Genomic DNA, 13,769 nt, shown 5'->3' with positions numbered 1-13,769 from the left:
TTAAATGAACAATTAATATTTTTCAAATACAAATGTAACATCTATTCAAAAAATGGTCAACAATTTTGAAATATTTGATTAGCATTTCTTAAATACAAGATTAATATTTTTTAATACATGGTCAATTGTATAGAAAAAATATTTACCATTCGTTAAAAATAATAAATTGTTTTTTATCATTGTATATAAATGTTAATCAGGTATTTCAATAAATTTAATGAAGCATTTGGAAATTACTAAACGTGTATAGAAAAAATGTTGATCATGCATTAAAAAATGTTAATCATGCATAGAAAAGATATTGACCATGTATTAGAAAAATGTTAATTTTATTTCAAAAATGTTAATCAAGCATTTGAATAATATTAATTGTTTATAGAAAAAATGGTGGCCATGTATTTAAAAATTGGCAATCTTATATATGAAATGTTAATCAAGCATTTGACAAAAAATGAGAAAGTATTTGAATAATGTTGATCAAGCATTTAAAAAATGTTAAATATTTATTTGAAAGTCCTGACGGTGTATTCAAAAAATTGTTCAAAAAATATATGTAAGAAAAATATAGATCATGTGTTTGAAAAATATTTAAGGTGTATCAGAAAATGTTTAATGTGAACAGTAAAATTGTCATTGTGTACTGAGAAAACCCATGCGAAACAAAAAATAATGAAGAAAGCCAAATGAAAACAGAAAAAAGACAGAGAAACCCAAGTAAAATGAAAAAAAAAGGAAAACCATTAAAAAAGAAAACCAAAGTATAACGAAGACAACCAATGAAAAAACCATAAAAATCATACTATCTCAAAAAAGTAAAAACTATAGATAACCAATGAAGAAATAAAGAAAATTAATGAAAAAAAGGAAACGAAAAAAAAGAAAAAAAGAAAGGAAAAACCAAAGCGAAGAACCAGCGAAGAAAACACGAGCGATCGAACGAATGGGCCTAGCCCAATACTGTGGGGAACGGTGGGCGCTATGTCTTGCATTAAACCATAAAAATGATACTATCTCAGCAGGAGAGGCCCTTTCATCTGGCAGATCCTATTTGACGCCCGCAGGCGTCAAGAGGACGAGCCTTCGCTGAAGCAAGTCCCCACTTGGGCCGGCCCACGTACGGATTTGGTTCCCTGCTGTTTCCTTGTTTCTTGGGGTTTTTTTCTGTGGTTTTTTTGCTTCCGTTTTTCACTGTTTTTGGCCGGTTTTCAGTTATTTTTTCCCGATTTTTTCTTTGCATTTTTATTTCTGTTTTTCCTTCCCTTTTGTGTTTCATTCACATTTTTTTTGTTTTATTTTCTCCAATTTTTCGTATGGTTCTTTCTTCTCCCCTTTTTTGTTTATTTTTTCTTTTCCTTATTTTGTTCCGTATTATACAAAAAGTTCATTGTATATTAAAAAAATGTTCATCGTATATTTAAGAAAATGTTCACCGTATATTAACAACATGTTCAGGGTATCTTAAAAAATGTTCATTACGTATTTCAAAATTGTTCAACGTACATCATTAAAATGTTCAACGTGTAATTAAAATTGTTCAGCGAATATAAAAAAAGTTCAGTGTGTATTTATAAATTGTTCAGCGTATATTACAAAATTGTTCAGAGCTTAGAAAGTTGTTCATGTTATTCAATTTTTGTTCATTTCTTACAAATTTGTTCCCTTTTAAAGGTTTTCTTTGAATTTGAAAATTTGTTCGCATTTTCAAATAGTATTCACATTTTTTAAAGAAACTTCGTTCATAGTTTTCCCTTGAATGTTAATTTGTTTTTTTTGAAAAAAGACGGATCTGCTACTGTACTTAGTACTTAAAATTTTAGCGCTGCTTTTTACCATGCTACCCTACCAGTCCGAGTGGTTACCACTGCTGCTCCGCAACAAGATGTCGGGAGTTCGACTTCTCTCGGCACGTTTTGTTTTTCGTGAATTCTAGGTTCGACGCTGCCAATGGGCCGGCCCGTTTGCGTGAGCTTCAGCGAAGGCTCTACTGTTGGACGCACGCGGGCGTTCAATAGGAGGTGTCAGTCATCTCGTTTAATGCAAGACATAGCTCTAGCTCCCGCAATTGTGGACCAAAATGCACCCGCTCAGAGCGTACATGCATATATGGGCCGGCCCATTTCTGTGCTTTTCCGTTCTTTCTACCACTGGTTTTGGGAAGTCTTAGAACCTTCCCTGAACCGGCTTTTGTTTTCCCGATGTGTTTTGTTGGTTTTCTCCCATTATTATTTTATTTTTAGAGTTGGTGAATATTTTTTGAAATCTAGAAATATTTTTCAAATGTCTGACATTTTTAGAAACCATGAACATTTTTTAATATAATAGAATTTCTAATTCATGAATATTTTTAAATTTCCGGACAATTTTTTATATCTGTGAACAGTTTTTGAAATCCAGTACATTTTTTTATTTTCTAACATTTTTCATATCCATGAAAATTTCTTAATACGTTAGTATTTTCAAATTCATGATTTTATGTTTTTTAGGTCGCCAATACTTTTGTATTCACGAACATATATTTGAATCCACGAACATTTTATGAAATTCAAAAAAATCTTTGACATTTATGAACGTTTTTTGAATTCGTGGAACATTTTTTATTTCATGAATATTTTTTCTAATTCGCAGACATTCTTAAAACATTCAATTATTTTAAGAGGATCGACTAAATATAAAAAACACGGCTCGAAAAACTGATAAAAAACGAACAAAAAATATATTTCATTGTACTCCGGGAAATATGGGCCGACCCACGGGAGCGCCGCGAGGTTGGTGCGTGTTTGCGCGACACATGCGCGGAGTAGCGGGGCACTCTTCCTCCAAAAAAAAAGAAAAAAAACCTAACGCTCGCAGGCTGCACGCACGCACGCACGCCGCCGCCCGGTGCTCTGCTGTCCGCCGCCGGCGCCGTCCCCCCGTTTCCGGCCTTCCCCCGCCCGGTGGCCGTGCCCCGTGCAGCCGGGCCGTGCTTCACTGCTTCTGCGTTTGCGCCGTGCGCCCCTGCTGGCCCCGGCCAGCCGGCCTTTCCCCGCGGCGGCGACGAGCAGAGCAGCTGACCAGGCGACGGAGGACTCTTCCGCTCCGCCCCGGGTACGTCCTTCTGCTGCCGCCGGCTGTGTGTGGCCTGCCGCTGACTACTTCCGCCGCGGGGCCCTTACTCTCGCAGGTAATTTGGTCTTGTTGAATTGGTGTATGAATTCTCTGATTTGTCACGGTGAATAGATGATTTAAATGTTGGACTGAAATTGAAATGGAACGGAGTGTGCATGTGAGTATCTGTAATGCGTTGGTGGAACTCGAATTGATTCATTTTGCATAAATAGAAATTGGTGTATGCATTGTCTGATCGTCACTATAGATGATTTGTAGCTTTGTCATGCTTTTTCTCTTTTGTTAGATTGTTAAGCATCGAGGTTGCATTGTAGATTTATTGCAACTGGGCTTTATTTCGTATGTTTTTTGCATGAGGTATTTTTGGGGTGTCATAAGTGCCAAAGTTTTTCAATGTTGACAAAAAATAAATTTGGCCCGGGGTTTGCTTCAATCCTGACTCCGCCACAGGCCGTTCCTACAGTGCCGGTGACGAGCGGCGGAGCGGGGGGAGGAGCTCACGACTCGGATAAGATGAACTGCACTGTAAATTTTCAGTCCCATACTGCTAACTGACCAGGGAAATGACTGGTTTATGAACTTCGGTTCAGCCAGGGCTGTCACCAAGTAGAGTCACTAGAGAGTAGAGAGTGTATACTATACAGTAGAGGACTAGTTATAGTTGTGTGTGTTTGTAGAGTTTATGATCCAAAATATTACACAAGTACGAAGTACTATCTGGCCTGCCCCAAATTGTTTCTTTCTGACCAGATATCACAGAAATAGTTTAAGCGATTTCATTTCAGTAAAACTGACTTCAGATAAACCATCAGAGAAGAGTGGACAAACATTTTAGAAAAGAGAGCAAATGCGCAGAACTTAAGGGAATATGCGTCTCCTTTTGGGGAAAGCTTCAATTCTCCCAGTATTCTCTTAGTCAGTTCGGATGCTGAAAATGCAGTCAAAATAGGCAATTAGTCGATGTACTCATCTATTCATTCAGTTTGGTTTATTATCTGTATGAAAATTTACTTGGTTATTTACCTGTTCTACTTGGAAAGTATTGTGGATACGTGGCTCTCAGCTTTGAAGATTATATTTATTTCAAATATCCAAGGCTTGTGCCTCTCAATTTTATATGCCTTTATGGCTTGTTAGGTACATCATATGGTTAGACATTTCTGCTTGCAGCTTGTCCAGGGTTTAATATTTTCCTTGCTCCACTACTGGACGTGAAGGATGTTCGTTTTGAGCCAGATTGAGCACAACCTGCCGATGCCTCCACACTTGCTGAATCGCCCTCTTGTCGACGCCATCAAGGCCGAGCTTGAGAGGCTCTTGCTGGATAAGGTAGTGTGAACTTAGTCACATAATCATCAGTACATGCCAAGATTTTGTTCACAGTTCCAGAATTCTTTTACACCCAAATGATTCTTAAATGTATTTCTCAATCTGTGTTTGGAATTGCACTGCAGGTGGTTGCAAATCTCGGGCTCTGCGTGTCCGTCTATGACATTCTTTCCGTCGAAGGTGGATTCATCTTTCCAGGAGAGGGCTGCTCGACATATAAAGTAATTTGTGCTATCATTTTTGCCATCCATTTATCTTTGCTAAGGAATATGAGATGTTACTACTCACTAATTCTGTATGTTCTTTAGGGTGTGTTTGGTTGAGGAACCAAGTGGAACGGAATGTAATGGTTCCATTCCACTGGAACGGGTCCGTTCCATTTCTGTGTTTGGTTCAAACAGAAAAGTGAAACGGGTTGGTTCTGTTCCTGTGTTTGGTTAGAGAGATAGAATGAAAAATGGAACCACATAAAATTTGAAATTTTGGCAGCATTTCATTTGTATTTTGTAGAATAACAACATAACAATATATATATTGACAAGAATCACACATGTATGACATCAATCAAACACAAATTTCAACAGAAGGTACCGACTTCATCCATCACACCCAAAAGCAACCAAGTGCACTACATCCATACATGCCAAGTTATCATACTCAGTCATACAACCATATCGAAATATTGGCTTCTTTGCTGCGTCGTTCATGTGGCCAATAATAAGCCAGAGAAATAATGATTAATTACTAGTAGCTCTTTTCGAGCGATGAATTGAAATACACAGAAGAATATCATCACAGATATCAATATGTTGGTCGTATTTACTCCCAGCTCTTACCAATATGAGAGCTTATTTCTTCTAGAAACTAAGCTAATTAATCAGCTAGTCTAATCACCCACTTAATTGCAATTTACACCACCTAGATTTAGAGGAAGAAGCAGCCCATGCCAGAGTTGGAGCGGAGCGCCAGGAACGGGAGCATGGCGTCGGCCGACGCCGCGGGCGCAGGAGCATGCCCTTGTCGGCGGCCGCGACGCCGTTGTACCTCCAGCGCGCGGACGGCCGGGGCAGGTTCTCCGGCACGACGTTCTCCAGTGAGTTGGCGTGCCACGGTGGGCACTACATCCGGTCGCTCCACCGCGCCGGCGTCTGCACGCGCACCAGCGCCGCCCTGTGCGCCGCGCCGCCGTCGGCAGGTCCCCACGCCATGGCCTCTCACCGCCCCGCTGCGTAGTTCCCGCCCCGTCGCTGCCTGATCTCCACCCGCCGCTAGGTCGCCGCCAAGTTGCTGTTGCGCGCCATCACGGAGGAGAGACGGAGGGGAGGAGAGTGAAGCCGGCGCCGGAGAGGAATGGAGGTGGCAGATCGCGAGGGAGTGAGATACGGGAGGGTGGCGGCGCTGAGACAGGGGAGTCGCCAGAGGATAGGGCAGAGGCGCGTGCGAGAGGAAGAGGGCTCGTTCCCTGTCGTCCGCTCGATTTGGAGGTATGCCTCCGTTCCGCATAATGAGCGAATATTCCGTTCCTGGGACGGGTGGGTTCTGGTTCCTTCGACTAACCGAACGCGAGAACGGACTGTGGGAACGGGTCGGACCCGTGACGTTCTACCCGGTGACAGCAACTAAACACACCCTTAGTATATGCTCTGGAAGCTCTGAACAAGTCAATGCCTGAAAGGGTCACTACATTTCTTTTCAATGCCCTTCAGTTTGTGCAATTGAGTTGGCTACCTGAATTTCCAGTATGTTAGTCCTTTTCTGTGCAGGTTCTCACTGGTGTTCATGTAATTACCCTGGAGCCTTTCTTAGCAGTGCCTTACATTTGATTGCTGTGCTTACATAGAACTGGAACTTTTCGGATTGATACGATAAGTTTGCCACTTAGGTAGTTTGTCTCTTAGACACTATAAACTGTTTAATAGCAGTTTTAAACAACTAAAGTTTTGAATAGCAGTAGTTCCCCTCAACTTGTACTTATTTAATTTACCATTTTGGTGTCAATATCCAATTGCCTCAAGTGGGTAATCTAGTTTTTTTCTAGCCGGTGTGCTACTTGTTGTCAATGACTCACTATGAATAGTATGTCAAACTTGTATCGTGGATGCCCTTTCTTCCGATATTGCTGTTACAAAATGTGTGTCCTCGTTGAGGTTTTATACATTTTAGAAATCATGCTTAGATTTCCTACATTTTCCCCATCTTGGACAGGTTTCCTTTCGGTTATTGATGTTCAGGCCCTTTATTGGGGAGGTTCTTGTTGGGAAGATCAGTGGATATGATGAGAAGGGTTTACAAGGTAACCTAGTTATTTTCCTTTTGATTTATTGTTTGCTAATTGGTTTGCAAGTTGTAACCCCTTGCTTGGATTTATCTGCCTATATCTAGTAATTGTGTCTTTACTTTTCATAACATCTTGCACTACAGGGAAACTTTTCATAATTTCATCATGATTTATCCATTCTAATGTGTAAGCAAAAGATGAAAAATTAGGTTAGCTCCATGGCAGGAGTTCAGGTTGTTCAACCTGCCCACCCGTGTTCGAATCCTCACGAGGACTCTGCCGGGGTGTTATCTGCGTTTATTCGCGGAGAGGTCTCAATTCTAACTAACAGCGGACAGTTAAGGGAGAGATCGTTCCCCCTTTAACTCCGTTTTTGGGGGTATTGAAATGATCCATGCTTCCATCCTGTTCTTGGATCTAGTGACAATCATAATGTTATCACTTTGTAATTGGTTACATTTGAGAAGCTTTACATGCAAAATGATGAGTTTTAACTGGTACACTGTTTCCCTTCTTCAGTTTCACTTGATTTTTTCAGCGATATATGCATTCCGGGACACTTGATGCAAATTGGCACAGTGAGGTAACACATTGCTCTGATTGTAATTTTATTTGCAGCATATATCAGTTGTTATGGATGCAAACATATCTCTATTGCATGCCCAAAGGGACATAGTCTAATAAGGACTTGGGGTAGAAGGAAAGAGAAATAGCCTAATAAGGACTCCTAGACCAATACTAATACTCCTTAGCATCAGTCACTAGTATTATTTGCAAATTGAAGTGTATTCCAACACTTCTACTCCATATTATATTAAGCATTAGAATGTTTATTCTTAGGTCAACATTTCAGTTATTTTACTTCTTCTACATCAGTTTAGTATGTACTCAGAGCTAGGTTGTTATGAAGAGGTGCCCTCTCTGTACTCTGATTGCATCAGGAACTAAAACAAAACAGAGGTGTAGGAAAAAAAGGAATGGTGTTTGCAGGAAGTTGGAAGCATATGCACTTCTATTTAGTTACAGAGCATACTTGTTAGCTAGAGTAAGATACAAAGTGATTTATTTTCTTTTTCCTAAATCATGATTGACTAGGAACATATTTTATGTCTGACATTCTGTTTTCTATTTTCTATTTTCTGTATGTCTCATTTCTTGTTCATATATTTCCAGGGGGGAGGACGGTAGGTGGGCGTTGAAGACTGAAGATGGTGATGAACTTCATCTTGACATTGATGATGAGGTTTCTAAAGCTATTTATTTGTTTAACCCAAAGCAATTGCTACTATTTCATATAATCACTAGCCACAAAAAGGCTTATGATCATTGCAATCTCTGTGCAGATACGATTCCTGGTGTCTAGCATAAAGTACCCACCTATACCAGTTGAGCAAAAGGAGGATGACAAGCCATTTGCTCCGATGCAGATCAATGTATGTCTTCTTCCTTGTGCATGTATTATCATACAGAGATACGGTGACAGCACGGCGTGCGCCGCTCTGGCGGCACACCAGACCTGGATGCATCTGCCGACGGCTTTCGTGAGTAATTGATCGGAGTAAATAAATCGTTTTACAGGGAAGTATCAAAGGAGATGGTCTTGGCCTTATTGCATGGTGGGCGGCAGGTGAAGAGGAGGGCGAGGAAGAGGAAGAGGGCGAGGGCGAGGAAGAGGAAGAGGAAGAGCAATAGCTGCAAGTTGTTTGTGGGGACTTTTTTGTGCAACTTTTTAGTATCGCAGTTTCACTAGCAAGCAAAGAAGAAGAATGGTCAGACACGAAATGGGAAATACCACATGGCATTTTGATACATCCTAGTTGAGGTTGCAACTTCTCTCTTATCCATGTCTTTTCAACAGCTTCACAACTCGCAGCCATTTCTTGCTTAGCTTTAGTCTCTCTCTATCTTCATACGCTTCCTTCGACTCCGTGATCAACAACTCCAATTGTATCTCCGTAGTTTCATCGTACAGAGACCTGTCATTCCTCAATTTATAAAGCTCTTCTCCTAAGAATTCCTGAAATAAACAAGCACGTGCATATCAATCAATTTATCTATAAATACACTATGCATCTTAATTTTTAAGACCACACAATCAATTGAAGTCTCCAATTTAGAATTAGGCCATCTGATTTTGGTTGGGTCCACAGTTTCTCAAGGAGCACTCTCATTAAATATTTTTAATTCACAATGTTCCTAAATTTTGGAGCTTTTCCAATCAATTGAGGTATTCAATTTGGATTTGGTTCATGATTTTGCCTGGGTCATTTTTTTTTTCAAATCAATCTGAAGCAATCGGCCTATAAAAACATATTAATTCTGCGCACCCTCTCATTCATCACCTAAAAAAGAAGTGTCAACATGTGATATTATAACATCAATATAGTACATGTAGACACCGAACCGGAATATTTCTCCACATAAGTATCGGTTAATTAGCAGATAACACAAAATCATACCGCGGAAGACCCACCAACATAAGTACGAGCCCGTCCATGTGCAGAATACGGTGGAGCAGTAGGCCATCCTCGAGTCCATTGAAAGGCGAAGGCGACGGTGAACTGCCGCTTCATCCACGAGACAGACATGAAGCGCGAGTAGCTCTTCGTGGACAAGGAGGACGGCGAGGAGGTGACGGCGTTTCACCCGGCTGCCAATGACCATGAGGTGGGTTGCTCCGGCAAGGAGGTGATCGAGATATTCGATGACGAGTAGTTTAGCTACTTTACTATCTATACTTTTATCTATGTACGATAGATCAAACTAATGTTCCATGATGTTGTATGAAAATGGGGAGTCCAAAATTGAAAGTGTGGTTACAATATGTGAAAAATGTCAGCCATTTGGAGCTCATTTTTGTTAGGCCGAGTTATAGATGCGCGCTGTCTAGTGAAGTCAACAGGGGCGTGGCACCATCCATGGCAGACCTCGGATCTATGCCAACCGGTGCTGATGTAGATGTTTTGCGAGTTGTGGTCTTCAAAATCTAATATGGCGCGGGCGTTTGCATGTGTCGTTTTTCTTTGCTTTTGGTTCGGTGCGGATGACGACGTACAATCCGAGGAAGAAGACTAGTGTGCTTTTTAATGCAATTTTATTTGTACTAATCGTTCTACGTCCAGTTGTCTATCCACTGAACTGACATTTGTTTTTCTCGATATTAATTAATCAAATATAACATGCTGCTGGCATGTCTTTATTTATTTATTAATATTTTTATTACTTGGCCCACAATATCTTTTTTTCTTCTGAAAAGCCTCCAATTCACAACTCTCGACCTGTCAGAGCCACCGCCCCGCGGCAAAATTTCGTGTTTTGACTCTTTTTGCAAACAAAATCAGGATCTGACCCCGTTCGAAAATATTTCGGGATCTGACCCTTTTGCCTACCGCCAGGGGGTCTGGCGGTAGGTTTGCATGTCCTACCGCGGCTCCCTCTGGCGGTAGGTCCTTTGACGGCGACTGATGGCCGTTGGCAGACGCTGATGTGGAAAAGGGCCTACCGCCATCGGGTACGGCGGTAGGTTACTGAAGCCTACCGCCAGACCCTCTGGCGGTAGGGTCCTGTGTGGTGGATAAGGTGGGGAGGGGCTGGTTTGTGGGCCCCACCACCACTCTTTTCCCCCACTCACCTTCTTCCCTCTCTCTCCCCCTCACAAACCCCCCTAGATCCACTCTATTTGCTTGAGATTTCACCGGTGGATCCGGAGCATTTTCATCACCCATACATAGAATAGACATAAGTCTCATACATAGGTACATAGTCATTTGTCTCATACATAGAATAGACATAAGTCTCATACATAAATAGATGGTAATGTCTCTACTAATAGATAAAAGCCTTAGTGACAGTGTCTGGCCTGGCGGGATGGCTGATCTCGAATGACAAGTTCATCACATATAACTCGGTTTCCTGTAGCAATGCAACTGAACAACCCTTTCCCATTCCCATTCGTTCAACATTTCTGCAATCTTGCCATCATCAGTTATGTCAATCAATTTTCTTTCCCCAGGGCCATCTGACTGCTTCCTGCTGACGTAGTACACAAAATCGTCTTCCTTTAACCCTTGCTTCAATATGAATTTAGTCTTCAACCAATCAAAAGTGAGGTCCACTTCACTAACTTGCACAACACTTGGAGAAAAGCCTTGGACATGAACAATAGGGCTAAGCACCCACTGAGTATCCGGAGCCATCTGCAACACACAAATCGCGTTCAGTACCTAACCTACCCCTTGAGCATAACCAGTAGGAAAAAGAAACTAGGTTTGCACAAAACTAAAAAAACTAGGGTTTGCACAAAACTAAGAAAACTACGGTTTGCACAAAACTAAGAAAACTAGGGTTTGCACAAAACTATATCATCTGCATCAACATTAGCAATGGCATCTTCATCAACGTGAACATTTACATGTTCATCAACATGATCAACGGCCTCATCTCCAACATGATCATCGGCTAGCTTAACTAACCCCCTAACCCTAACCCTAACACTTAAGCTAGCTTGCCACAATAAAGAGTGACACATATTACTTAGGTCTAGTTTGCCCCATAAATGCAAGGTGGTTGCAAAACTTAAGCTATCTTGCCCCTTAACACTTAAGCTAGCTTGCCCCATAAATGCAAGGGGGGCGGGTTGCAAAACTTATTGATTCCAACAAAAGTAGATGATTTGAACCAACCAAATGAAGGAGGGATGGGGGAGGTACCTTGGGTGATGCAAATGGCCTCGATCCAAGGGGCAAATCTCAAGCAATGAAGAGGGATCTAGTGGGTGCTTGGGTTGTGGAGAAGAGGGGGAGAGAGTGAGGGTTAGGGGAGGAAGAATATGAGTGGAGTGGGTGGGTGGTGAGTGGACTGAACCAAATCTTATCCTCCAGGACCCTACCGCCAGGGGCCATGGCGGTAGGAAATCACAACCTACCGCCATAGGGCGCGGCGGTACGGTGGGAGCATGTGCTGGCTTCCTGTCCCTACCGTCAGGGCCATTGCACATTTCGTTACAGAAGGTCTGCCCCTCACTACAAGAAATACAGCCGATTATGACTCCCCACTTTGGTCGTTAATTTGTCATTGTTTTCGTTTATTGACCTTTTTTGACCAAATTTGGAAGGTCAACAGTTGGCCATCAAGAACGAACAAACGTGACCTTCTCTGGAATTTTGGTCATGGCCGCCCTTGACCAAAATTTTGGTCGTTAAATCTTTGACGATAATTATGGTCACTACTAATGAGCCTAGACCACGTAGGATCTGATGTGGCCGAGCCAACATGGCACATGCGATGACATGAATGCAATGTAGGATCGGTCCAAATCAGTTGTTTTAATGGGCTGAGCCCAATAATTCAGCCCACTTCTACATTTACTTTTGGGCCACAAGCATGGGCCGAGCCCAACAGATCAGTTCTTGGGCTGTGGTGTGCAACCCATTTATTTAATCCATCATTAACTGGGCCAACCCTTTTATCTACCCAACAAAAACATTTTGATTTTTTCCATCAAAAAAAAACTATATTTGGCCTTGAAACGGTCCAGCCCACTCACACAATTTAGTTTTTTCAATCTAGCCCTTATTGAAGGGTGACCAACAACAACCAACAATATCTCAAAAACAAAAATACATTGGGCAATTTGGCGGTCAGCGAACACATGAGAATATAATGATGATAATAATAACATAATTCTCCAGGATTTCAATAAGTTAGGCCCAGCAGTATCATTAACCATAGGTTCATAAGATGCACCAACCAATATAACACAACCAGTAGCTTAGTATTATTACCCCATGTTCATAAGATGGCACGTGTCCATATTGTGCACTAGTAACCAGTAACATAAGATGGCACCAACCAAAACAACACAGCCAGTGAGGGAATCTGCTGGAGGGCCATTCTTTAGTGAGAAAAGGTCAGCAACAACAGCAACATCACTCTTTGGTTCTTCACCTTCTGGTACCTCTTGTTCCATAGCACTTTCCATGTTAGCCTGACATTTAAATAAATATTACACATGAGCAGAGTACTATGTCCATTAATATATTGCAGTTGGTTCTGAATGACTAGGAAACTCTATAAGCAAACTATTCAAGAATAGATGTCCTAGTAGCAGAATTTCAGAAGCTAACATCATGATACTAATACAACACCTGGCATTTTGAAAGAAAGACTGGAAAATCTAAACTGTACACGACGCACACCCACGTCCCGGGAGGCAGCTGCTGCACGAGGATAGCTACAATGTGGTGCACTGTTTGCTCAATACAGACTAGCAGTGGTTGCTACATGGGATGGCCAACCCATGCTTTTGTATATATCTCTGGAATAGAATGTTGACAAAATAATAATCCAGTCTACATGCTACTAATTAAGTAGTAGTTATTTGAAAAGTTTGTAGCAGGCAAGCAGAACAAATCAATCTTGGCAATTGCAATTTTTTTGCAGGTTACTATTAGCTACATGAAATAAGCAGGTTACTAAACAGGTAAGTATGCAAAACAAACCATTGTTGAAATTTAAATCGGGCACGTAGCTTAAATGGGAACATGTAGCAGACAAGAACTTAGTACGTTTCAGGAGCACATATGTTGTTTCTTTAGTACAATATACAGTATCAAATAAATCCACTGCAACAAGTCCTAATCACTTCATTCAGATCATATATGAAATGACATGAGTTTCTCCATTCTAAAAGCTAGTAAAATAGATGCTTCAGGCAATCACTAGACAAATAATCAGAGAGTATACAACGCTCTCTCTTAATTACCAGTGTCCAACGACAAAGCAATGCCTGTTGGACTGCGACAGAGACTGAAATTGACTGAATACTGTCACATTTTGAGTACCAAAAATATATGCAATGCGATTAGGAAAGGAAACATAACAGCCATGAAACAGAGGGCTGGGACAAACAAACAAACTATAACAAAACATGAATCATATACTCTACTACTTTGAACGAACCATCTCTATCAGATCCTCGAGCAGAAATCATATAATGCGATCAAGTGTTGCAAGGACGAGGTAAACAAGCCACATCAACACGGTAGAGAATACT

At 41.1% G+C, this 13,769-nt stretch overlaps 1 protein-coding gene across 3 annotated transcripts; it reads left to right on the top strand.

The window, feature by feature from the left end:
* The first annotated feature begins 2,825 nt into the window (after positions 1-2,825).
* Positions 2,826-8,572, top strand: LOC119303338 (DNA-directed RNA polymerase III subunit RPC8-like). 3 transcript variants are annotated; one of them, XM_037580456.1, is made up of 8 exons: positions 2,826-3,087; positions 4,279-4,437; positions 4,563-4,658; positions 6,643-6,730; positions 7,235-7,298; positions 7,889-7,958; positions 8,059-8,148; positions 8,294-8,572. In XM_037580456.1, exons 2-8 carry the CDS (start codon positions 4,327-4,329, stop codon positions 8,405-8,407), a joined length of 633 nt encoding a protein of 210 aa, XP_037436353.1. In that variant the 5' UTR covers positions 2,826-3,087; positions 4,279-4,326; the 3' UTR covers positions 8,408-8,572. The 3 variants fall into 3 exon arrangements, with proteins under 3 accessions (XP_037436353.1, XP_037436354.1, XP_037436352.1); XM_037580457.1 differs by having other exon boundaries at positions 2,826-3,163; positions 4,326-4,437; XM_037580455.1 differs by having other exon boundaries at positions 2,826-3,163.
* The last annotated feature ends 5,197 nt before the right edge of the window (positions 8,573-13,769 follow it).

The sequence above is a fragment of the Triticum dicoccoides genome, chromosome 5A, assembly GCF_002162155.2.
Source record: "Triticum dicoccoides isolate Atlit2015 ecotype Zavitan chromosome 5A, WEW_v2.0, whole genome shotgun sequence".
Taxonomy (NCBI): Eukaryota; Viridiplantae; Streptophyta; class Magnoliopsida; order Poales; family Poaceae; genus Triticum; species Triticum dicoccoides.
This window is presented reverse-complemented; position numbering and strand designations above follow the sequence as displayed.